This window comes from Myxine glutinosa, chromosome 10 (genome assembly GCF_964187855.1).
Source record: "Myxine glutinosa chromosome 10, kmMyxGlut1.1, whole genome shotgun sequence".
In the NCBI taxonomy this organism is placed as follows: domain Eukaryota; kingdom Metazoa; phylum Chordata; class Myxini; order Myxiniformes; family Myxinidae; genus Myxine; species Myxine glutinosa.
In genome coordinates this window covers 37,331,292-37,357,811 of record NC_136270.1, presented here as the reverse complement: position 1 = coordinate 37,357,811, position 26,520 = coordinate 37,331,292, and the positions used below count along the sequence as shown (strand labels likewise).

At 45.0% G+C, this 26,520-nt stretch overlaps 1 protein-coding gene across 4 annotated transcripts in view; it reads right to left on the bottom strand.

Moving 5' to 3' along the window:
* LOC137434463 (ATP-dependent translocase ABCB1) overlaps positions 1-26,520 on the bottom strand; it is a 202,411-nt gene that overhangs the window by 112,435 nt on the left and 63,456 nt on the right. For all 4 annotated transcript variants that reach the window (XM_078785560.1, XM_068127478.2, XM_068127482.2 and 1 more), the window contains 2 exons: positions 11,386-11,530; positions 7,038-7,080 (listed from right to left, as the gene is read on the bottom strand). In XM_078785560.1, the coding sequence (XP_078641686.1) occupies positions 7,038-7,080; positions 11,386-11,530 (188 nt within the window). The remainder of the gene's footprint in view (positions 1-7,037; positions 7,081-11,385; positions 11,531-26,520) is intronic.

The following is a 26,520-nucleotide window of genomic DNA, read 5'->3' as shown; positions in this document are numbered from 1 at the left end:
TGTGGTTTGCCATCGAGAGATCATGACTGATAGTCAGACCCGGTAGTTTGAATGACTGAACCTCCTCAAGAGGATTGTTCGGAAAGTATATAGGAGGGTTTGTTTGCCAGAGGGTTCTTTCGGAGAAAGACAGCGAGAGTGTGAGATTTGTCTGATAAATGTCAATTCTTCTTCGTCGGGGTCATCTTGTATTTAGTCTATTTGTCTGTCTGTGAGCAGGATAACGCAAACACTATCGATGGGTTCGGACGACACTTGGCAGACATGTTCGGTGTGTTACAAGGATAAAATGACTAGATTTTGGTGAACATCTGGACCAGGACCTGGATACTGGAAACGTTTAAGTGATTCTTCATCAATGAGAGATAGTGCCAAAAATGATATATAGCATGAGATCTTTAAACGTTATGGAGAGAATCAGACAAAACCTGGTGGACAGGTTGAGTGTGTGACAAGGATTAATTTATTCAATTTTGGTGTAGATCTGGATCCGGATCCAAAGCCTTTTTTTTTTTTTTTTTTTTTACATGATTCTTCACCATTGAGAGATTTGGCCAAAAATGGTACATCTCAAAAGGGAAAAGATTTTTTTTTTTTTTTTTTTTTTTTTTTTTGTATACAAGATCGAGGCTCGTGAAAGAGCGAACATTAATCACACAGAAAGACAAACAGACACATAAAACATATAACATCGGGAGCGGTAGACATGATGGGGAGAGAGGGGGAAGGACACAAACACAACATTTGAGAGCAGGGACCGAGAGACATGGAGACATCGAGAGATCTGTGAAAGGGAGAGGGCTTTGGGGGGGGGGGGGAGGCATGGGAAGGGGGGGGGGGAGGCATGGGAAGGGGGAGGGTGGGAGAGGTATAAAACATATGGACACTGCCAGGACTTCCAGGAAAGAAGTTGGAATTTCAAACAAGGTGGATCTGGGGTGAATTAGTGGGGGTAGAAAAGATCAACTCCCACACTCCTTTCAATCCAACTCCTCCCTCCAGGTCTTTAAAACAGCTGTTCACCACCATCTCTTATCTTCCCCCATCTCTTATCTTCCCCCATAGAAAGGATGGGGGAAGATAAGAGATGGTGGTGAACAGCTGTTTTAAAGACCTGGAGGGAGGAGTGGGAGTTTGTTCCAGAGGCAGGAGAAAAGAGGAAGAAAGAGTGAAGGTGAGCAGAGAGCCGAGATTTCGGCAGTTTAACCATTAGAGGGTTGCTGGCAGATCTTGTGCGACCTGTAGGAATATTTGGGGGACAGAGCACAGAGAGAGCTGGGGGAGTAAGGCCGGAGAGCAGTCGGTAGAAGACAAAGAACACCAACCTGCCTGCGATGAGTGAGTGAAAGGCCCTCAGAGATAGCTTCATTGCGGGAGATTCCACTGATTCTGAAAGCTTTGGTTTCAACAGCGTGAAGCCGAGCTAGGTGTGAGGCAGGAGCACCGGCCCATAGGGGAGAACAGTATTCCATTGAGCTGCGGATGAAAGCCTTGTATGTGGTGAGGAGCTCAGGTGTGCCTAGGAAGGACTTTGCACGACGGAGGATGCCCAGTCGGCGACTGGCTTTGGAGTTTGGAGGCCAGCTTGGAAATGTGGTTTTCCCAAGAAAGATCATGGCAGATAGTGAGACCCAAAAGCTTGAGCGACAGAACTTCTTGGAGAGGATTGTTGAGATGAGAAAGTAGATGGGAGGGTTGTCGAGTCGATCTTTTCGGAGAGACATAGTAAGAGTGTGAGATTTGTCAGGATTGAAAGACATGTTCCACTTGTTTGACCAGTCTGTGATTTTGTCCAGGTCTTCAGAGAGTGAGGAGGCTGCAGACTGCCGATCTGACGGAAGAGGAATGGAGCGGCAGAGAGTGGAGTCATCAGCAAAGAGATAGAGAGGATTTTCCAGAGAGTCGGAGAGATCATTGATAAAGACCAGAAAAAGCACAGGGCCCAGAACACTGCCTTGGGGAACTCCAGCCTGAACAGGGAGGGGAGATGAGTGAAATCCATTCAGGGCCACACGTTGACTACGACCAGAGAGGAAGTCCGCAAGCCATGCATGGAGATTTCCATGGATACCATAGGAGGAGAGTTTGGCGAGCAGAGCTGGGTGCCAGATCGTATCGAAGGCACGTGATATGTCAAGGGAGACAGCTCTGATTCCCTGTTTGGCATAGAGGACCTCCATCCATTGTTGAGACAGCAGAAGCAGCATGTCCAGAGTAGAGTGACCAGGTCTGAAACCAAATTGATGATCAGAGATCAAGCCATTGGAGAAGAGGGAAGATTTAATATCCGAAGCAATGATGGATTCCATGATTTTGCTGATAATTGGGAGCAGGCTGATTGGTCTGTAGTTGCAAGGATCTGTTTTTGCACCTTTTTGTGTAAAGCGGTAATGTTTACTGATTTCCAGGATGCTGGCAGATGACCTTGAGCAAAAGAGAGGGTGAAAAGAACAGAGAGAGGGTGAGATAGAGCGGGAGAGCAGGATTTTAGGACCCGTGGGCTGATGCCGTCTGGTCCAGTTGCAGAATCAGAGTCGAGGTTAGACATACACAGCATCTCAAAAAATTGTGGACGTATTATGACAAAACTTGGTGGATGAGTTGGGGTCGGTGACAAGAACAAGTCGTTTCAATTTTTTTTAAGGTCCAGATGCAGATCCGGCCTATCAGCTGGATCGAAAAGGTAAAAATAAATACCAACATCGTTGTTGATCCATTGTTGATAAAATCAAGGTGCTGAAATGTTGGACTCAACCCTTTTTGATATATATATATTTTTGATATCATCAAAGCAAAAAGAGAGCAAGAGTCCTCTCTCTTTCGTTCAGTTTGGCATTTTTAATATGAAATAGGCAAAGCCTAGAAATGAAGGAAACCCATTCGAATTACCCTTTAGAACCCATTACAATTACCCTGTAGAACCCATTACAATTACCCTTTAGAACCCATTACAATTACCCTTTGGAACCCATTACAATTACCCTTTAGAACCCATTACAATTACCCTTTAGAACCCATTACAATTACCTTGAGTTGTTAAGGTTCTTCGTCTTCATTTTGGACAGACAGACATAGCCAAATATTGAAGCAACTTCACCGCTTAAAACAGTGTAGAAACCCCCAGACGTTATAGAATGCCATCTCAATCATCCCACTTTAAATATTGTCACGCGAACCCTTCGGTTAATACCAGGGCTCGCGGATGGCTCAAACGGCTTTAATGGAGGCGACGATCAAACACGGATTCGGCTATAAAAGCATGGGAGAAAGAAGTGAAGAAGAAGAGGCGGCAAGTGCTTACCTATAGCGAACCAACTGCAGCACCAATCCTGCAGGGGATTGACTCAAACGAACACGGGTTTAACAAGGAATGGAAAATAATACAAGGGTTTATTTTTTTTTAAAGGTCGGGACAGGGAAACGCGATGATAAATCTAATTTATAAATTGGGCTGCCCCCATTCACACTTCGGATACGAGACAAAGGAAAATGGATTAACAAAATAAATGTCCGTCGTGTACTGGGGAAATGTGGTGCGTCCTTATCTGTTTGTAGTCTGCAGTGTGTCGTCCGGGTTCGAGCACAGTCGTCTGATCGCGGCTCCCGTCAGCAGGAAGCAGGCCTCGATGCGCCCCTCGTTCGTGGGGCCGTCAGGCGTCACCGAGCGCTTCACGGCACCTGCAAGCCTCGCTCGGAGCACCACACACAAGAACCGCTCCAAGCACCGAGCACCCGCCCCAAGCACCACAAAGATGGCGAACCAATGACCACCAGTGCAGAGGCAAAAAGAACGAGCACGAATCACCCCAGGAACGCACCGAGAGGGAAATGGCAGAGACAAGGAGAAGCCAAGAGATCCAAGAGACAAAATGTCATGCAGCGTGTCCTTTTGTCACCTGGCATGCCACCAACCAGAGCCTCGTAGCTTCCCGCCATCCACGGAACCTTCTAGCGCCTCCCCACGTCACTGCCGCTCCTCCCTCCAATCAACCACCCGCTTCTCAGTTGTGTCTTCGCGCCTTCCGTGCTGATTGGCTCCAGACTCGCGCCTTCCGCGCCAACCGATCACACGTTCCCGGTGGCGTGGTTACAGCTTGTCTCACGTGATGCTGCCAGGCCAGCTGGTGGTGCGGCTGGCGGTGGCCATCCGGCGGTGCCTTGATCTGGCTTCCTGCCCGTCTTCTTCCAAGGTCATTTTAAGGGAAGGGGAATAATTTAATGTTGCACTAAAGGGCCTATCGAAGTGTTTATATGGGTGCGTTGCCATAAGGGACAAAGGAATGATTACCAGGTCTGACACACATGGGTCTCAGCTTAATCCCTACAACTATTTAACACACGAACATCCTTGTATGTTCACAGGTATACTCTTACCCCGACAAACCGCCTAAAAAAACACAGAACTTATTACAGGTAGATTCCCTATCGCGACAGTCGAATACCTACCTATACAGATCTACCTGGCTCTAGATATTCCTTTACCCCCCCCCCCCCCGACATAACAATATGTTCAAGAAAAGATGTTTTGAGAAACATGTTTGAAGAAGAAGAAACAAAAAAAGATGCATAGATAGAGAAGGTGAAAGTGGGATGGGGTTTTAGTTTCTTGAAACATTTCTTGTCCATTTTCGTTCGCTCCATCTTGTAGCACCAGAACACATCCAGGACAGCCATGTAGATGACAGTCAATCGCAGTTGCATCCATGCATCCATCCACACAGATGGATGTATGGACAGTTGCATCCATCCATACAGATCGCAGTTGCATCCATGTATGCTATGATGGTAATGAATGCTGCGTAATCTGTTAGGTATTATGCACTGATAACCGGGTCTTTCAGGGAAAGAGACTGATAATTATCTACCTGCAAGGTGTCCGCTTATTGCTGCTTAATGATTTCATTACTGGCATCGGTGTCATATCATTACTGAAACAGGAAACGTTGCAATTTACCGTTCCTGGATTTAAAAACATGATCCCCTTACACATTGCAGATTCTTCAAATGTGCACCTGAATGAAGGAAATGAGTTATTCAGCATTTCAAATAGGTAATTTTGTCACGTCGGATGTCCAATATTCCATATTGCTACGAGCCGCATCCCCGACTATTGATTTATCTTGAAAAAAAAATTAAAATCTTGTTTAAAAAAAGATTGCGGCTTATACTTGGAAATTTCCCGTGATTGCTTATACCTATGAGTATGGGCACTCACCTTTGGGTTGTCTAGCCAGGGTTTGAATGTCAACCCAGCTATAAATTGTCACCCTGGTGTTGCACATGCATAGCGATGTACTCATCCGTGCACCATCCATCGGATGGACATCAAGCAAGAGGAACATCTGTTAACACTGGTTGTTGATGGACATTAAAGATCCCACAGGTGCCTTTCACGAAGAATAGGTATGTTACCAACGGCACCCTGAAAACATTCCAAGTTCCAGCCATGACGGACTGAATGGGAAAGCAATGGAAAAGCACCCAGCATAACTCTTGCCAAGAAGCTGCTTCGGTAGCACAGATGCTCTGTCAGAGGTAAACTTGATTGATGATAATGTGATAAAGATGGACAGGTTGTCATTAATATGTAAAGTAAATACATTTTATAAATTTGATGTGCAAAGATATACATTTTTATACAAGGTATAAGGCTTGTAATGGAGCTGACACACACACACACACACACACACACACACACACACACACACACACACACACACACACACACACACACACACACACACTTTTCTCACCGCACTCAGTAGGGCATTTTCTCAGGAGGAACTTCCTCCTCCCTATGGATACTAACCAATGGGGATTGTCCATGCTCGTATTCCTGTAAATGCTCAGTGTCATGCAAGGAAGTAGCACATACCGTTTCTCAAGTCTTTGGTATGACTCAACAGAGGTTTGAACCACTGACCTCCCAGACTCGGAGCGGAAGCTCCAAACTTAAACACGCAGGAAGCAATTTATCCCATTAAGCCTGTGCCATATCCACATTCCAACAATACCACCTAATGTAGTTAGTTGTAATCAACACTATAAGAGTGTGTAGTTCTATATACTACACTCTGAAAGAGAGATCTATGTATATAGTAAGTGCAGTACTAATTTAATCTATGCACGACACAGACAATATCTCATCTGCGTGTTGCCATTTTTCTCAGAGATGGCCGAACAGATCTTCGTCAAACTTTCAGAGGGTTATCAGTGAGTGTTTTGGCAAAAAAATTCCCAACATATGGAATGTTTTGTTTTTTTTGGAATAAAATTAACACCCTAAAATTTCTCTATAGTGCCTAAGACTTTGTAGCTACATGAAAGGTAATATGAAATGATCCCCAACACCATTCCTTGTGGGTGTATTGAAGCGTTTTAGACCTCAAAAAAAAAAATAGAAATAAATAAAAATTTGATTTCTTTAAAATGCCAACAGCATTAGAACAGCAACGGGCAATGCCACGTACCCCAGCTATTTATGTATAAAGTAAACCATAGTTTTACAGGTTATTTACATCACATATATCACGAGGAAAATTATTATATACTAGCCGAAACCCGTGGAACATCCACGGAAGGGAGGATGTGGTGTATGGATAGAGTGTACCATTATGGATGGCATAGGGGATTTGCTTGTCCGAGTAAGAGTTAGGAAGAAAGATGAGAATGAAGAGTGCGTATATGAACAACGATCGCCGACACCGGCACAAATGCATGCTCTGGATTGTCCAATCAACGGACGGCTTGCTTTCGCCTTCGCCTGTCCAATCAGCGGACGGCTTGCTTCGCCTTTGCCCAGCAGACGCCAATACGATGGCGTCGTAAGATGGCGTCGTATCGGCAGTTAATCGGATGCTTTTGGGCCCCAACGTCGGCTAATTCAGATTTTTCGAGTATGGCTGTACGTGATAAACAAAGAGTGCGGTTAGTAGATCGTAAATCCATTAGTGCCGTGGGCATCGGGTCACTGGGTGCGGCGTAAAAGGGATAACAAAGTCGAGTCCTTACGCTATTATTATATAGATTATACTCACATCGTCATTTGCTCTTCCAGTGTTGAGCTTGTTGATGCATTGTCTATAGACAAGAAGGGAGGCAAAAGAAGGGAAAAATGACTTCAGTGTGTATACAAAAGAGAAAACAAATAAATGAACAGTATTAATTATTTTATGCATGTCAAATCCCATAAAAACCATAATAGCATAAAATTCATAGCTGCGGTAGTTGTTCTGATAGCTGTTATCAATATTACAATTATTGAAGTGTTTCTCAACAATCTCAGAACATTTATAAGAGTTCTGAAATGTCACAACAGTCTGTTTTGGTACCTCAAAGGTACAATGCAGTGTACACTTTTGAGAACCATTGAGCAATTTATTTACATCCAGTTGCCCTTGGTAAATCAGGAGTTACTGATGTTTGTTCAAATATTGCTTTTTTTTTTGTATACAAGATCGAGGCTCGTGAAAGCTAACATTAATCACACAAAAAGTCAAACCGACACATGAAACACAAAATAAGGGGAGCGGTAGACAAGATGGGGAGAGAGGGGGAAGGACACAAACCCAACATTTGAAAGCAGGGACATCGAGAGAACTGTGGGAGGGAGAGGGCTTGGGGGGGAGGAAGGAGATGTATAAAACATATGGACACTGCAAGGACTTCCAAGAAAGAAGTTGGAATGTCAAAAAAGTGGATCTGAGGTGAATTAGCGGGGGTAGAAAAGATCAAGGTTTTGGATGGGGGAAGATAAGAGATGGTGGTGAACAGCTGTTTTGAAGACCTGGAGGGAGGAGTGTGATTGAAGTGAGTGTGGGAGTTTGTTCCAGAGGCGGGAGAAAAGGGGAATGAAAGAGTGAAGGTGAGCATAGAGCCTAGATTTTGGCAGTTTAACCATAAGAGGGTTGCTGGAAGATCTTGTGCGACCTGTAGGAATATTAGGGGGACAGAGCACAGAGAGAGCTGGGGGAGCAAGGCCGGAGAGGAGTCGGTAGAAGACAAAGACCACCAACCTGCCTGCGATGAGTGAGTGAAAGACCCTCGGAGTTAGCTTCATCGAAGGAGATTCCAATGATTCTGAAAGCTTTCGTTTCAACAGCGTGAAGCCGAGATAGGTGTGAGGCAAGGGTACCGGCCCAGAGGGGGGAACAGTATTCCATTGAGCTGCGGATGAAAGCCTTGTATGTGGTGAGGAGCTCAGGTGTGCCAAGGAAGGACTTCGCACGACGGAGGATGCCCAGTCGGTGACTGGCTTTGGAGGCCAGCTTTGAAATGTGGCTTCCCCAAGAAAGATCATGGCAGATAGTGAGACCCAAAAGCTTGAGCGACATAACTTCTTGGAGAGGATTGTTGAGAAAGTAGATGGGAGGGTTGTCCAGTCAGTCTTTTCGGAGAGACATTGTAAGACTGTGAGATTTGTCAGGACTGAAGGACATGTTCCACTTGTTTGACCAGTCTGTAATTTTGTCCAGGTCTGCAGAGAGTGAGGAGGCTGCAGACTGCCGATCTGAGGGAAGAGGAATGGAGCGGCAAAGAGTGGAGTCATCAGCAAAGAGATAGAGAGGTATTTCCAGAGAGTCGGAGAGATCATTGATGAAGACCAGAAAGAGCACAGGACCCAGAACACTACCTTGGGGAACTCCAGCCAGAACAGGAAGGGGAGATGAGAGAAATCCATTCACGGCCACACGTTGACTAAGACCAGAGAGGAAGTCCGCAAGCCATGCGTGGAGATTTCCATGGATACAATAGGAGGAGAGTTTGGTGAGCAAAGCTGGGTGCCAGACCGTATCGAAGGCACGTGATATGTCAAGGGAGACAGCGCTGATTTCCTGTTTGGCATTGAGGACCTCCATCCATTGTTGAGACAGCAGAAGCAGCATGTCCAGAGTAGAGTGACCTGGTATGAATCCAAATTGATGATCGGAGATCAAGCCATTGGAGAAGAGGAAGGATTTGAAATCCAAAGCAATGATGGATTCCATGACTTTGCTGATAATTGGGAGTAGGCTGATTGGTCTGTAGTTGCAAGGATCTGTTTTTGCACCTTTTTGTGTAAAGTGGTAATGTTTGCTGATTTCCAAGATGCTGGCAGATGACCTTGAGCAAAAGAGAGGGTGAAAAGAACAGAGAGAGGGTGAGATAGAGCGGTAGAGCAGGATTTTAGGACCCGTGAGCTGATGCCGTCTGGTCCAGTTGCAGAATCAGAGTCGAGGTTTGATAAAAACTTCTCCACCTTGTCAGGAGAGAAGGACACAGAGTCCAGGAGCAGTTGGGTTCGACTGGGTAAGGTGGGAACAGCGAGAGATGGGTTTGGGACACAAGATTTTTAGGCAAACACAGAGTTGAGGCATTCGGCTTTGTCACGTGCGGTGTCAACTGTGTAGCCATTTGACGTAAGGGAGGGGATGGAGGGGGAACAAACACCAGAAACGGATTTGACCAGACACCACCAGGATTTGGAGGAAGGAGACAGGTTTGAGAGTTCATTCTTGAGTGTGGAGAGATAGTGCTTCCTGGCACTCCTGAGGGTAGACACACACTAGTTCCGAGCTTGGTGGAAGGAACTGAGATTGCCTTCAGTTGGATTTTCCTTCCAAGAGGCAAAGGCAAGTTGTTTCAGGGCAACTGCCTCTCCACAAGATTCAGTGTACCATGGATGGGAGGAAGGGTTAGACAACTGAAGACGAGATGGGATAAATCTGTGCATGAGAGAGAGCAGTTTGCTTTGGAAGAATTCCGAGGAAGAATTGATGTCAGAGGCAGTGGAGATGGGAGACCAGTCCAGTTGATTGATGGCTGCTTGCAGACCGTTCCAGTCAGCCTGAGTGAAATGCCAGACTCATCGACGCTGAGGAGGCTCTCTGAGAATGGTCAGAGAGATGTCCACTTTAACAAGCACATGATCAGAAGAACCGATTGGAGCAGAAGAAGAGCAGCAGACATTTGCAGGGAAGTTTGTCAAAACCAAGTCTGGAAGAGACGAAGTCTGAAATCCGGGTCGGGAAATTGACACATTGTGTCAGTCCCAATGAGTCGCAGAAGTCCTTTGCTGAGGTGCCATGGCTGGTGAGAGAGGAACCCACACCCAGCCAGCGGGCATGATGACAGTTGAAATCGCCACATGTGAGGAAGAGAGAGTTGGGATGAGTGGATAGAAGTTGGTCCATGTCGTCAGACAGCGAAATATAAATGTTGTCATCACTGTCTGGAGGACGGTACAGAACATGAGAACACATATGAACAAAAGGTGGGAGTGGAGAGGAAGCCGTAGCCAGAGGTAATCCTGGGGGTGGGGTGGACAGAGGGCAGTGCAAGGAGAGTGAGGAAGAGAGTTTTTGATAAAGTTAGCCACCCCACCTCCAGGACGAGGCTCAGGTGTATCATACCGGAGGAGCGAGTAACCCGGAAGAGATATGAAGGAATCAGAGACATCTTGAAGGAGGAAAGTTTCTGTTAAGCAGATCAAGTCTGGGTTGTCAGAAGCAACCTGAATGGAGAGATCAATCAGGTTTGAGTGAAGGCCCCGGATGTTTGAGGTCCATACCGTTAATGAGGAGAAAGGGGGAGCATCGGGTGCAGGACAGGGGAGGGGTAGGGTCAGATGGAGGATGAGAGGGGAGGTAGGGAGAGCAGTTGGTAGTGTGTCAGAGATTACAGAAGAGTTACAAGAAAGGGACGGATGAGGAGGACGAAAGGCTTGATGGTGATGGGATGAGGCACAGTGAGGGGTTGTTTGAGGGGGCAGGGGCAGAGGAAAGTAGAAGGTTGGGGGAGGTGGAGGTATGAGATAGAAGGGAGATGAAGTGGGGAGGAGGCAGCTTCGAGGAGGAGAGGGGCGGGGGGAGAATTGGAGAGGGATGGTGGGGGTGGAGATTTGAAGGGGAGGGGTTGGGGGAGAGTTTTGAAGGGGAGGGGTAAGGGGGGAGTTTAGGAGGGGAGGGGCAAGGGGGGAGTTTGGGATGGGAGGGGCAATGGGGAGATTTGGAGGGAAGGGGCAAGGGGGGAGTTTGAAAGTGGATGATTAATGAAAGACAAACATTTATAAGAAATTGGGTTTATTGTGATTTTCAAGTTAGAGATCCGTTTAAGAACGATAGAGGAGGGGTGGAATGAATGTGAATTTAGAGCATGAAGCGAGGAAGAATTGTAAGAGATTGAATTTATTTTTGAAGTGGAATGAGTTGAAGAAGAAATTGAAAAGAGCCCTTTAAATAGGAAGGAAAACAGCGTGTTGTAATATACCACTGAATAAAACACTGCAGGGGAAAGTTTGAGGATCAAGGAGAGTTTATCTTCAATGTTAAAATTAAATAATTGTATGAGCCATGTCGTGTGTGCTGGTTTGTCCTTTTGGGTCCATTTATCAGGAAGACTGCTGACCTGATTGGTTCATCGCATCATTTACAAAAAGGTCCGTCATTTGACCAAAGAGGAGCATCATGGAGGGTAGAGCAACTCCATGTATCGCTGCTGCCACCAGACCAAACAGCATGAAGATGATGTCCAAACAATCTGCAAAACGAAACTGTCCCAAGCGGAGGGCACAAGACACGTAACTTATATTAAACACCAAACTAAATCCAAATGCGTTTTCCTAGCACATATTTACAGCATCAAAAAGTTTGGTTCTTGTGAAAATTACACGTTTGTAATGAAAAGCTGTGGATAAGAATTGGTGATGAATGAATGGCAATTTAATTGAGCAGTTTTACAAACGACAAAAAGAATGCTTTCTAAAAGTTCAGAAAAGCAAAAAAAAATTGAAATTTTTCTTTTCTTGGACAATTGTGAATACTTCGTTCCAACAACTTTTTGAACTTCCCTCATATTTTGTGTACGACGTTTCTGATTGTCTTGTCAGAATCAAAACAATACTTCACCAGCATCTGAATTTGCATAATGTTTCAAATGTAACTTTAAAACAGTGACCTGCAAAAGTATTCACTTCCTCCAAAGTTTTCACATTTAATGTGACCTGAGCTTATTTCATGATGACTTCAAATCAAATTTCATATATAGAGGGTTCACATACTACTCCAAAGTGATAAAACTAAAAAATGCAGATAAAATGTGAATAAGTTATATAACAGAGAAAATTGGATGATTCTCAGTTTCCCAAATCTGCAATCCCTTTGCCTCATTTACCCTAAATCACTTCATGAGCAGATTTTTTGAAAGGTTACAAAATAAGTGTAATAGGTTTTACCTGTATGTAATCAGTGGTTTAATTAAAAATTAAGCTCCCCCACTTATCTGAGTTTTAATGTGCAACTCACTTGGTCAATCAATGAGGCAAACATGAAGCTTTCATGACCGAGGCAAGCATGACCAAGGAGCTTTCTAAATAAGTCAGACATAAAGTGGTGGAGAAGCACTGTTCAGGAGAGGGTTATAAAAAGATTTCAAAGTCACTCGTTATTCCTTTGAGTATGGTGAAATCCATAATTAATAAGTGGAAGATGTATCATACCACACAGACTTTACCCAGATGAGGTTGCCCATTCAAACCCAGCAGCCAGGAAAGTAGGGAACTGGTTTGGGATGTCACTTTAATTACAACAATGACTTTGAAAGATCTCAAAGACCCTCTGTCCAAAATGATTCTGGATTCCATAGCAAGCGGTCGCATTTTGGCTCTGTCAGCATCGACTCTCCCTTTGTGCTCTCCCTTTGTGCTCTCGGTTTGGACTGCTCACTTGCGTTTGGACCCTCTACCTGCACTGGACTTCCCTTACGTTCTGCTGGATTGTCTTGCCTTCGGACTTTGGTGGAGAGACTGTTGAGTGAGCACGAAGAGTTGGGTTCTCAGTGTGAGCGATGGGCGTACCAGCGCGGCTTGCCACTGCAATGTGGAGAAGCAGGGGCGAGGCTTGCTGCTCTGCAGCGTACGCGGGCCTAGCAGCGCGCGAACAAGGGCGCGTCGGGCCTCCTCCCTGCCAACCGGAGCCATCTTCGGACGACGTGCTCGAGCCTGACAATTCCTGACATACACAGCCAGACAGAGATAAGCCCGCACCACGACCCCTTTTTTTATGATATATATTCCTTTGTCTGTTGTTGAAATCTGGTGTGTGGGATCCCAAATTAGATTGTAGTATTTATCGTCGCGTTCTTTGTATCGGGTTCCGGCAATAAAACCGTGTTTATTTTTGTACATAAAAGCCGTTGTTGTTTGAGTTAATTTCCGCAGGATTGAAGACTGCTTGGGACCGACAAGTAAGAGCTCCCGCTTCTTCTTCTCTCCCTTTCTCCTGTGCATATATCGTGAGTCCGTGTTTGAACAACGCCTTCATTAACGCTCAATTGGTCATCCGTGGTGTGCTCCATTTTAATAGAGACATCCACAGGACAATACTTTTGCAGGTATCTGTCGTTTAATTAATAATCCCCTCCAACATGTGTTTGGCTAACACCACTATCCCTTCAAACCCTTATATTTCATGCCTTTGTAATCTGACTTTTATGTTCTTTAAGTGGTCACACAGGCCCTCGGCACTAGCAAACGTGGAAAAACACCGCCATGACACAGAAAGGGAGCCATACAAAATTGGTGAAAGGTTCGGGTGGGTTGAAATATATATATATATATATATATATATATATATATATATTTATATATATATATATATATGTATATATATATATATATATATATATATATATATATATATATATATATAATATATATATATATATATATATATATATATATATGTATATATATATATATATATATATATTATATATATACTGTATATATATATACATATATATATATATATACTGAAACGCAAAATAAACTTACCACTTGTTTGAAATGTAATAAAATTGTAACAGTTCAAAATAAAACAAACCAACAATTGCTAATTGAAACATTGGCATTTTATTGATGACATTTCAAGTTTTTGACCAAGATACACCATCTCATCAGTTTGTTCTACAGTACAGAACAGCACAGGGTGCAATGTCAGTCCCCTTTCAATAGCGTGTGTGGCCACCATTGTTTTGGATACAGGCAGTGCATCGTCGGCGTATACTGCCTACCAGTCTTTGGATGATTGCTGCTGGATTCTGTCCCACTCAGTCCTCAATGTCTGAAGCAGCTCTGCCCGTGTCCTGGCCCTGCCAACTATGCGTCTCGCAAGCTCATCACACAGGTGCTCTATGGGATTCAGGTCAGGGGAGAGCGCAGGCCACTGCATGGTGTTGATGTTCTTGCCTTGTAGAAATGCAGTGGTAAAGCGAGCAGCATGGGGACGAGCATTGTCATGCTGAAAGGTTCTCAGGTCTGGGTGGTCTAGCAGGAATGGCAGCAGATGAGGTCGCAGGATGTTATCCACATACCGCTGGGCGTTAAGATTCCCATCCACAACCACCAGTGGCGTCCTGTACCGGCCTGATATGGCGGCCCACACCATCACACTTGGGCCACCCCACCTGTTGGCTTGACGCACGCAACAATCGGCATATCGCTCGCCAGTTCTTCTCAAGACACGCTCACGCCATCAGGACTGTCCACACAGAACCTTGACTCATCGCTGAAAGCGACCTCGTTCCACTGCGCCAAGGTCCACCGCTGATGCTGCTGGCACATCTCTGTCGGTTGCGGCGATGGGCAGCCGTCATCACGGGGCATCTGTATGGTCTTCTGGCAGTCAGACCATAGTCATGCAGTCGTCTTCGTGCAGTATCATTGGAGATCCGTGGGTTTGCACGCCCCGGAGTTTCTGCCGCAGTGCGGGATGCTGGACGGAATCGATCCCGCAGGTGACTTCGGACCATCTGCCTGTCCTGCCTTGCAGTGGTGACTCTTGGCCTCCCTGATCGAGGTCTGTCATCTGCAGAGTTGTGGAGGGTGTCTCTGTCCACCAGGGCCGATATTGTCTGGTGTGAACAGCCAAGGCGACGTGCCACCTCACGGTAGCTCAGTCCGCCTTGCAGCATGCCCAGGGCATGCTGCCGTTGATCCCTTGACAATCGTGGCATGTTGATTGAAATGCCCATTTTGCACTGGCCTTTTTAAAGCCAATATCAAGACATCACGTGCAGCTCATTAAAATCATCCCGTACCCCTTGGCTAATCACTGACAGTCAAAACGGCTTTTCAACAGCTGTGCGAATGAAGTGACCATTGAAGGTTCAAGTGACCATCCGTGACCGTTTTGTCTGACAGTGAGGACACTATTGTCCACAAATAAGTTCACACATTTACTACACGCAGTGTTATTGTTGATATTTAAAGGTTTCAAAGGTGGTAAGTTTCTTTTGCGTTTCAGTATACATATATATATATATATATATATATATATATATATATATATATATATATATATTGTTGCGGATATGAGGACTGCATTTTTTTGATTGTGTTGTATTGTTTGTATTGTATTGGAAATGGTGATGAACATTGTTTTGATATGGCCCCTCCTGCCTCCGGAGTTGTGTAAAGATAAAAAGGGCGTCTCGGTAGTTAATTCCATAAACACCACATTGCAGGACACGATAAAACCCTTGTTCAGTAGCTTATATCTTATTATGTGTTTTAGAGTAAGGCCTTGTCTTCCATTAGAATGACACTCCATTGCACCGAATCAATTAAGAATAGCTCCCCTTCAATAATTCCATTTCCCAGCCAAACTCTCCATCTGTGGGTAAAGCAGTTCACAAGCGTGGGGTGCACGCCCTCTCAATTCGCTGCTATAGTGAATATGTGCTCCGTGCTCTGTTTGAACAGGAGGGGCGGGGTCGCCAGGGAGAGGCAAGCCCAGGGCGCGCCACGAAGGGCGGGGCTGTGCAGCCCCATGCCCAAATAAGGAAACAAGCCCGTGGCTCGCCACGAGGGGCGTGCCGTCGGCGCGATGCCCAAATAAGGAGACAAGCCCGTGGGATTACGATACAAGGTCACGAAACAGAGCACGGGGGAGGAGGGCGGTACCGAAACTGAAGAGGGCGTGTCAGACCCGCGCTGAAGGTTTGAAGAGAAGGGTGCGACGATCGCTGGGACAAGCGACACGAGGGATACGGCAGATGAGTCCAAGTGCGTAAGAGGGTTGGCAGTCCACCGGGAGAGAGTTCAGAGTTGCACCGGAGTTGCGTGAGAGATACGAAAAGCCTTTGACAAAGAGCCGCTTCAACCAGCCCCGTTTCAACCAGCGAGTGACCCTGCCGGCGTGCGCTGTAAAGCCGAATACCAGGAGCTGCCGGCGTGCGCTGTAAAGCGGGTTACAAGGAGCTGCCGGCTCCCCGCTTCACAACCCGGAGTGGACCTGCTCGCTGTGCCCTGTGATCCCACCTGCTCATCCTTTCCAGCCATTCCTGCCTGCAAGTTCCCCATTTGCGTACGTAAGTTTGTTTTGTTCGTGCTGTCCTGGGTAGTAACTAAGTCTGTATAAGCTAGTAATTTTCACTGTGTCACCTGCGTTTTCATGTCCGCTGTAAATACCCGTGACTGCTCTTTTTGCTTATGTGTGTGTAAATAATAATAAACCCCGTTACTCTTCTGTACGTCTTCTTCTTCTTCCTCTTTGCATTCGTCGTCTTAGTCTTTTCCACATTGAGTATCTGTGGCGCGATACGGCCAACGTTTGGGTGAATCGGGTTTCGTCGGGGAACAACTGTTCGGCCGCGGTGCCTTCGCTCGGCAAACAACATCCTTATCTGCGGACCGTAACAATGTATATGTATATATATATATATATATATATATATATATATATATATATATATATATATATATATATATAGATACATATATATTTGATTTTCTTTGGAAAATATTTTAAATCTCAATGATGTCCTAAGTTGACCTATGAATCCACTGTCTACTAATGTCCAAATTCATGTAAAAGTACACTGATATTACTTCTTAATATTCTTGCCAGGAAAGCACCAAATACAAAAGACCCTCGAAGACTGAAAATAGTTCATGATGAACTTGAATGTTGCTAGAGTGAGCTTCAGGATGTTTCCAAAAGATTGATACAACTAAATCATATGAAGACACCGGCCGTAGGTTCTGCCAGGAATACAAGTGATGGACCCACAAATTGTGCCATTCAACGTATTGTGAAACATTTTGCGCACAAGGGTACAATGCACAACCTGAGCAAGGGCAACAGTGGCAGGCCATCATCAGTAACCAAGCGCCAAGCCAACATCGACGCCGTGTGGGATTTTGCAGTGGACAGTCCCAAGACGTCCCACCGCCAGCGCTCCCAGGTGCTGGGCATCAAACCAACATCAGTCTGGCATATCCTCACGAAGGAACTGAAGCTTTTCCCATACATCATCTCGATTAGGCATAAACTAAGTCAAGATGACATGAGAAGGAGACTTGATATGTGCAATTGGCTCAGTGACAAGATGGAGCGGTAGCCAAACTGGACCAACCTGATGTGGTTCAGTGAGGAAGCCCATTTCCACTTGAACGGTGTCATAAACAACCACAACAACATTTTCTGGGGGGCAGAACCACCTGGGACCTACAGGAAAGTTGGCCAGAACTTTGGAATCAGGATCAATGCCTGTCTGAACGGCGGAGGGGCACTCATCGAGAACGTCAATTACAAGGATTTTGCCTAAATGCCAATTTCAGACCTTGGGCTCTCACTAACTCTAGCAGTGATTTACTACAATAGCAATCAGTGATAGAAAATACCATGTCATAAGCTTTCAATAAATGTTTGATTCATGCTTCTGGGGTTTCTGTTTCTTTGTAAATTAACGTTTCAAGTCGTATCACTCTTTTTGAAACACCCTGTAATCAAAGGTCTTGAGCTACAGAAAGAGAAAAGCTATTTATGATCTTCTCGGGATTAAAGGACAACATTTATGTTGCTGATAGTTACCCGATCTCATCATATCCGAAGGCAACATTAACGGGTTGCCAAATGCTCTCAGAATACTAGCCAGAGAGAGAGAGAGAGGGAGAGAGAGAGCGGGAGAGGGAGAGAGAGAGCGGGAGAGGGAGAGAGAGAGCGAGAGAGAGAGCGAGAGAGAGAGCGAGAGAGAGGGAGAGAGCGAGAGAAAGAGAGAGAGAGAGAGAGAGAGAGAGACTTTGTATCTTTTTATTATAAAAATAGAAAAGAAAACCCCCAAATAGGGATCACATTCTCATTTCAGGGAGAAAAGCAAAAAAAAAGGTTAATACAGTGGATTATATGCAAAACATTTCACAAAACAATAAACGTTTCTCTAGGACTTTATAAATAACTTATTTTATGCACCATTTGGCTTCAAACTGTGGCAGTCTTCCTGTTACTGAAAAGAAAGCAAAATCCAATTTTACACGGCTTATCACAAGATTGTTAAACAAGAACAAAGCATTTTCATCATCAACTCTGAGACCATCAAGTTTCCTTTTTCTTGATTTGTGCACCTCCATTTTTGCCTGAACAAGCAGGAAATTAACTAACACATCATTTGAATTTTTATGTGAAATGTCCAAGCCATAAAAGAAAACACAAGTGTTGAAATAGACTAGACGGATTTAAATAGACTGGGAACCTCACTTTTTAGCATACTTAGGGTATGCTGATTTTGATTAACCTGGTTCCCAAGCCGAATTTTGAGTTTTTTTTTTTAAGTTTTGAATAAACTGCTGAAGAACTTGGGCATTGGTGAACTCACAGAGGAGACAATCAAATCTGCAGAAGCGTTCGTCTGCAGAATATATAATGTGCACAGAACAACCTCTGTTGATTCAGCACAACATATGTTGTTCTCCAAGACTGGTAAACCAGAAGCAATGTCACCGACAAGTGATGCTCTTCATTTCCATTTGATGCGAGTACACTATCAAGCCATGGTATGGAGAAATGCTCATTGTGCCATACCTGACCTTCCGGCACCTGTGGAAATGGGATGGAAACGTGGTGATTCAGGACTAAAGGCTATTCTGATGTCACTGAGTCCAATCCCAGAAAGTTGCCTCGAGATTTGTTGTGCATGCCCGGAGCAATGAAAGACTCGACGCTGCAAATGTCACTATTTCGAGTTGAGGTGCACATCAATCTGTGCCTGTCAGAAACAGAGTGATGATCAAACCCCTTCTATGAATTTGATGTAGTTTGGCAAAACAACATGTGTGACATTCCTGAATGTTTGTGCTTCATGGCCATGTATAATTAATTTTAGAATACATGGTTGTATGAAACATTGTCTTATTTAAACCATTTCCCATTTTATAGTGTCCAATTTCAATATCAGTTTGAATGTCTCTTTCAATATGTCGCCAACCATAATATAGACTAGACGGATTTATGAAAAAGGCCATGTATAAGCTTCTAGGTGCATTTTGGGGTAAAAGTTGAAAAGTTAAAGTAAAAGAGCGGCATGTATTATACATGATATACGTAGTGTGTTCAAAAAGTATCCGACCTTTATTTTTCGTGCGTAAAAAAAAAGAAGCTAGGGAGGCGTTGATTGGTGCACGTATGTAGGCGATCCTAATGCGCACGCGTGAATTTTTTCCCACCTGCAGAAGCTGTCATTCGACAGCAGACCGCCGATGAGTGAGGACATGTAAGCGAGCGCCGTCTGATTTTCGTTTTTGACAAAATGACGGAAAAACTTGAACAATGCTACTGCATCAAATTTTGTGTAAAGCTTGGCGATTCCCAAGTGGAAACGATCCGCAAGATTCAACACCGTTCATTCCATTATGAAGGAGGATTTGGGCTTCAGGAGAATCTCAGCGAAGTTCGTACCAAAGCTGCTAACGATTGAGCAGAAGCAACTCCGTTTGGAGATCGCACAGGACATGCTGGAGACTGGGAACAGCGATCCCAGCTTCCTCAACACAGTGATCACTGGCGATGAGTCCTGGGTTTATGGGTACGACCCAGAAACCAAGATGCAGTCATCACAATGGAAGCATCCAACATCCCCGAGGCCAAAAAACACAAAATTTGATGCAGTAGCGTTGTTCAAGTTTTTCCGTCATTTTGTCAAAAACGAAAATCCGACGGCGCTCGCTTACATGTCCTCACTCATCGGCGGTCTGCCGTCGAATGACAGCTTCTGCAGGTGGGAAAAAATTCACGCGTGCACATTAGGATCGCCTACATACGTGCACCAATCAACGCCTCCCTAGCTTCTTTTTTTTTACGCACGAAAAATAAAGGTCGGATACTTTTTGAACACAGTAGTATAAATGCTTGTTCAAAGAAATTGTCCAAAAATGGCGATTTGGCGGCCATTTTATTTATGCTAATTAGAAGGTCAAAAACTCAAACGTCGGCTTGGGAACCGGGTTATTCAAAATCAGCATACCCTAATTATGTTAAACAGTGAGGTTCCCAACTTTTACCCAACAATGCACCTCACATTCACATTTCTCAGAAATCCATCTAGTCTAAAAACCAAACCAATCCTCACAAAACAATTCTGAAGAAAAATAAACAAAGGAGAGAACCGTTGACATTCAACATAGATATGGAAAAGATTTTCAGACTTCTTACAAAAAGGACATTCATCTGCGAGGAGATTTGAAAAGCGGTGCAACAAGTGGTTAGAAGGAAGGATCCAGTGTACAAGTCTCCATTGGGGGTCGCCATGTCGTGGCGGTATTGGAGGATGATAGAAACCTTTCCCATTAGGAAAATACGGGGGGGGGGGGGGGGGACAGACAAGGTCAGAGGTCTCTCCATTGAACCTTCCGCTGTGTCATTTGCACTTGTAAAATAAATCTTACACAACCCAAATAGAGGTCTTTTTGTTTAGGAAAACCATTGAAGCCTCCGCATCAGCCCACAGGTCCTAAAATCCTGCTCTGCCGCTCTATCTCACCCTCTCTGTTATTTTCACCCTATCTTTTGATCAAGGTCATCTGCCAGCATCCTGGAAATCAGCAAACATTACCGCTTTACACAAAAAGGTGCAAAAACAGATTCCTTGCAACTACAGACCAATCAGCCTGCTCCCAATTATCAGCAAAGTCATGGAATCCATCATTGCTTCGGATATGAAATCTTTCCGCTTCTCCAATGGCTTGATCTCCGATCATCAATTTGGATTCAGACCAGGTCACTCTACTCTGGACATGCTGCTTCTGCTGTCTCAACAATGGATGGAGGTCCTCAATGCCAAACAGGAAATCAGAGCTGTCTCCCTTGACATATCACGTGCCTTCGATACGGTCTGGCATTCAGCTCTGCTCACCAAACTCTCCTCCTATGGTATCCATGGAAATCTCCATGCATGGCTTGCGGACTTCCTCTCTGGTCGTAGTCAACATGTGGCCCTGAATGGATTTCTCTCATCTCCCCTTCCTGTTCAGGCTGGAGTTCCCCAAGGCAGTGTGCTGGGCCCTGTGCTTTTTCTGGTCTTCATCAATGATCTCTCCGACTCTCTGGAAAATCCTCTCTATCTCTTTGCTGATGACTCCACTCTCTGCCGCTCCATTCCTCTTCCCTCAGATCGGCAGTCTGCAGCCTCCTCACTCTCTGAAGACCTGGACAAAATCACAGACTGGTCAAACAAGTGGAACATGTCTTTCAATCCTGACAAATCTCACACTCTTACTATGTCTCTCTGAAAAGATCGACTGGACAACCCTCCCATCTACTTTCTCAACAATCCTCTCCAAGAAGTTCTGTCACTCAAGCTGTTGGGTCTCACTATCTGCCATGATCTTTCTTGGGAAAACCACATTTCCAAGCTGGCCTCCAAAGCCAGTCGCCGACTGGGCATCCTCCGTCGTGCGAAGTCCTTCCTCAGCACACCTGAGCTCCTCACCACATACAAGGCTTTCATCCGCAGCTCAATGGAATACTGCTCTCCCCTATGGGCTGGTGTTCCTGCCTCACACCTAGCTCGGCTTCACGCTGTTGAAACCAAAGCTTTCAGAATCATTGGAATCTCCCACGATGAAGCTATCTCTGAGGGCCTTTCACTCACTCACCGCAGGCAGGTAGGTGGTCTTTCTGTATTCTACCGACTCCTCTCCGGCCTTGCTCCCCCAGCTCTCTCTCTGTGCTCTGTCGCCCAAATATTCCTACAGGTCGCACAAGATCTGCCAGCCACCCTCTGATGGTTAAACTGCTGAAATCTCGGCTCTCTGCTCACCTTCACTCTTTCATTCCTCTTTTCTCCCGCCTCTGGAACAAACTCCCACACTCCCTTCAATCCCACTCCTCCCTCCAGGTTTTTAAAACAGCTGTTCACCACCATCTCTTATCTTCCCCCATCCAAAAACTTGATCTTTTCTACCCCCACTAATTCACCCCAGATCCACCTTGTTTGAAATTCCAACTTCTTTCCTGGAAGTCCTGGCAGTGTCCATATGTTTTATACCTCTCCCACCCCCCCCCCCCCCTTCCCATGCCTCCCCCCCAAAGCCCTCTCCCTCCCACAGATCTCTCCATGTCTCCAAGTCTCTCGGTCCCTGCTCTCAAATGTTGTGTTTGTGTCCTTCTCCCTCTCTCCCCATCTTGTCTACCGCTCCCGATGTTATTTGTTTTATGCGTCGGTTTGTCTTTCTGTGTGATTAATGTTCGCTCTTTCACGAGCCTCGATCTTGTATACAAAAAAAAGAAGAAAAAAAAAGAAAAGCCTACATTAAAAGGGGTACAAGGAGGAGAATTTGCAAGAGAAAACTTGCAAATTAGGTCAGGAAAGGTAGAAGGAGAAGCACCTTGTTCATTGTCTGATTGGCCTCACTCCCAATTAGGTGCAAGCTGTGCATAGGTATGAAGCACACTACATAACATGCGTGCCACAGTTCTGGAGGATCGCACGCCAACCAGGCTTGCCAGTGCCACCTTTAGAGGCCATGGTGGCACTGGCAAGCCTGGTTGGCGTGCGATCCTCCAGAACTGTGGCACGCATGTTATGTAGTGTGCTTCAGCTCCAGTGGCTTGCCAGTGCATCAGCTCCAATCCAACTGCCATTTGGGCTTAAAAGATCGGCGACAGATTTTATGTTCTTCGCAACAAAGCGTAGAACGACACGCCTATCAGCAGGCATATCGTAGAAATCGGAATTGTAAAACAAATGCTCTTCCAGAAACATTTGATATGTGTACGAATGCATGGCTCTTGCTGTCGTTCGGGCTTGCCATGCATTTAGTACACTCTGATAGAAACTAGAGAGGGGAGACATATCAAGATGGGATCGATCCATCAAGAATAGAGTGTGGTCATAGCCTAGTCTCCCCGCCTGCTGCAAAAGGCGACGAGCAACGTTAACCCATGGTGGAGAGGGGTGTGTGTACAGGATGCGCAGAACAACCGAAGTCGAAAGGCCATTATCCGGCTCTTTATGTCAACCAGGCCTTGACCTCCATCGGTCAGTGGCAAACTGAGGACCTCGGGTCGCAACCAGTGCTTTCCATCCCAGAAGAAGGACACAAAGCACTTCTGAAGCAGTTGAAGCAACACCACCAGAGGGTGCAGCACAAAGAACCTGTGCCATAGGGTAGAGGCCACCAAACTGTTGATCAACAAGACCCTTCCACAATAAGACAGTTGTGTGATCAGACCTTTCCATTTTTGCAGATTTCCCTCAACAAAATCAGACAGACCAGCAAAATTCTTTGCTACTGTGGCGTCACTACCCAATAACACTCCAAGGTATTTCAGGCCATCGTTGGCCCATGAGAGAGGAGCAGGAAGTCTTGGTGCCAAGTGACACGACGGACCAAGCCAAAAGGCACTCGTTTTGTTCCAATTCACTTTGGCTGAAGATGCCTTTTCGAACACGGATAGACAATAACGGACAACGTTAATGTCATTGAGGTTCCGCACAAAGACAAACACATCATCGGCATATGCCAGCACCTTAATGGGTCGTTCAAGATGAGAAACTCCAACCCCGGTTAGTCTAGCACGCAAATAAACCAGTAAGGGTTCGATGGAGAGAGCATAGAGCAACCCAGAGAGAGGGCAACCTTGTCAAATTCCCCTGTTAACAGGCAAGGGTGTAACAAATTCATTGTTTATTTTAAGCACACTAGAAATATTATTGTACATCATTTTAATATAAGAAATGAAGGTCGAGCCAAGTCCAAACTGTTCGAGCATTAAAGAGGTACCGATGGTCAACGCGATCGAAGGCCTTCTTCTGATAAAGGAGAAGAAGTCCCAAATCTGTGGGGTTTTCTTTGCACAGTTCGATCATGTCTCTTACAAGGGAGATGTTGTCATAGATGGAGCGTTTTGGTACACAATAGCATTGGTCTTCTTTCAACAATGAGGAGAGATGGGCAGCAAGTCGCAATGCCAGGGCTTTCGAGAATAACTTACAGTCTATGTAAAACAAAGAGATTGGGTGCCAGTTTTGAATAGAAAGCAAGTCTCCTTTCTTTGGGATGAGGATGAGAATAGCCCGTTGGCAACTGTGAGGGAGCTCTCCAAGCTGGCAGCTTGCGTTCAAGGTGTTAAGGAGTTCAGGACCCAATAAATGCCAAAATTTCTTATAAAATTCAGTTGCAAGTCCATCCAATCCAGGCACTTTCCCCACAGCAAGGCTGTGCAGAGCGGCACTAAGTTCGTCCAAGGTAATGGGCACCTCCAGGTGGGAACGTCCACCTTCACACAACACTGGCAGGCCTTTGGAGATAGAGGCGACATTGACAGGATTTATTTGCTCCATCGAATATATTTTAGAGAAATATTCCTTTGCAAAAAGTTTGATCACTGAGTGGGTGAAAGTGATGGATGAGTCTGCCAATCGCAATTGAGAGAGCTGTTTATTAGGAAGGCGTTTTTCTAAAGAAAAAAAATACTTAGTTGGTATGTCTGCCTCGTTCAGGTGATGCACCCTCATCCAAACTAAGGCACCACGTGCATTCCTCTCAGTTATTTCTTTCAATAAAGACTGTTTCTCAGTTAAGACTCTTTGCACATTATTATTTTGTCCTGTGATCCTCTAGAGATGTAAAGGCTCCGATTGCAATAATTTTTTCGCTTTATAATCAGCCCTTTTTGAGAAGCTCTGATATTGTTAGCAGAAACCTTTGATTTGGGCCTTTACTAAATCCCACCACACCAGTAGGTTAACAGAACAGCTTAACTTCCGTTAAAAGAGATCTGTCCAGAAAGATTCAAAAGCCTGAATGAAATTGAGGTCTTCTATTAAACTATTGTTGAATTTCCAGTGAGAACTCCCTGGACATGGTTTAGAGAGTTGAACGAATGCTCGAGCTAGGGAGTGATCGGAGAAACCGGAAGGCACGATATCAGATTTGCAAACTCCATGTAATAGGTGAGAATTTACATAAATGCGATCAATCCTCGCAAGTGAGATGTGGTTGTTGGAACAACGACACCATGTGTAGAATTGTTCAGAAGGGTGCTTCAAGCGCCAGACATCATGGAGATTATATTTCGCAATGATGTTTGCAAAACGTTTTGCGGTACATGGTTGGGGTTCCGGCCCGTTTCGGTCACATGAGGCATTAACAGTGCAGTTAAAGTCACCACCAATAATTAGACAAGTCTGCAAAATCCAGTGTTTGGAGGAACTTTCTCAGTTCAGCAGAAAAAGAGATCCGCTCACCATTTTTGCTTGGAGCGTACACAATGAGGATTGTAAACTTGCCCTGATTGATATAGAAGGTCACAGAAGCAAGATGGCCATCAATAATATCCGTAAATTGAAGGGAGGACGGTTGGAAATGTTTCCCTAAGACGAACATGATTCCTGCCTTAGACGAGGAGCTGTTATTAAAGAAACACTCCTTATCCATAATTAGTCGCCACTGGGCCTGAACAGATCTGACGGCATGGGTGTCCTGTAACAAAGCTATGTCGAGCCCGTTAGCGTCTATCAGCTGCTTGGTTGTGTCTGGCGGAGTGAACTTCCACCACCATTGATATTTACTGTTCCAATCTTGAAACTCACCATGAGGAAAAAAAAATAAAAAGCTTCAAAAAGATACATCATCAAAAGGGAATTGTTAACTCAAAGTCTTTTTCGCCTGTGTTTGACGAAAGTTGAATGAGTCTTTGAGTCCTACGTACAATAGCCTGAGCACACTCAAGGAAGGACGGTAAATCTGGAAAGTATTCTGTTAGGTTTACACTGCGTTTCCTGTATGTATTTTGCAAGAAAAGTCTTTATTTGTTCAGGGGAAGTAGGACCTTGACTGATAAGCTTCTCCACTGCTTCCACCTGGCTGTTTGCTTCCTCCAGGTCAGATTCATCAGTCAGTTTTAATTTCCGAGTCACACAAGCTTGTATAGTATTGCATATCGATACCGTCATCAATATCGACACACGGATCTGCACTAGTTATAACATCTGTGCGCTCTCCCACCGCAGGAACATTGCTTTGTGGAGTAACAGCGACAATCTGTAGATTTGGTGAAACAGAACCAGCATCAGCAGATGCAGCGATGTTGCTTCCCTCAACTGCAACAGTGTTATCCACCTCCGACGGTGTAGCGGTATCTAGCACAATGGGAGTCTCTTGTAAAGCATTGATATCTGTGATTCCAGCTTCACTAGTTGATGGACTGGGAGCAGCAACTGGGACAGTTTCGCTATTTTCTGCTGACGAAGATTCAGCATCAT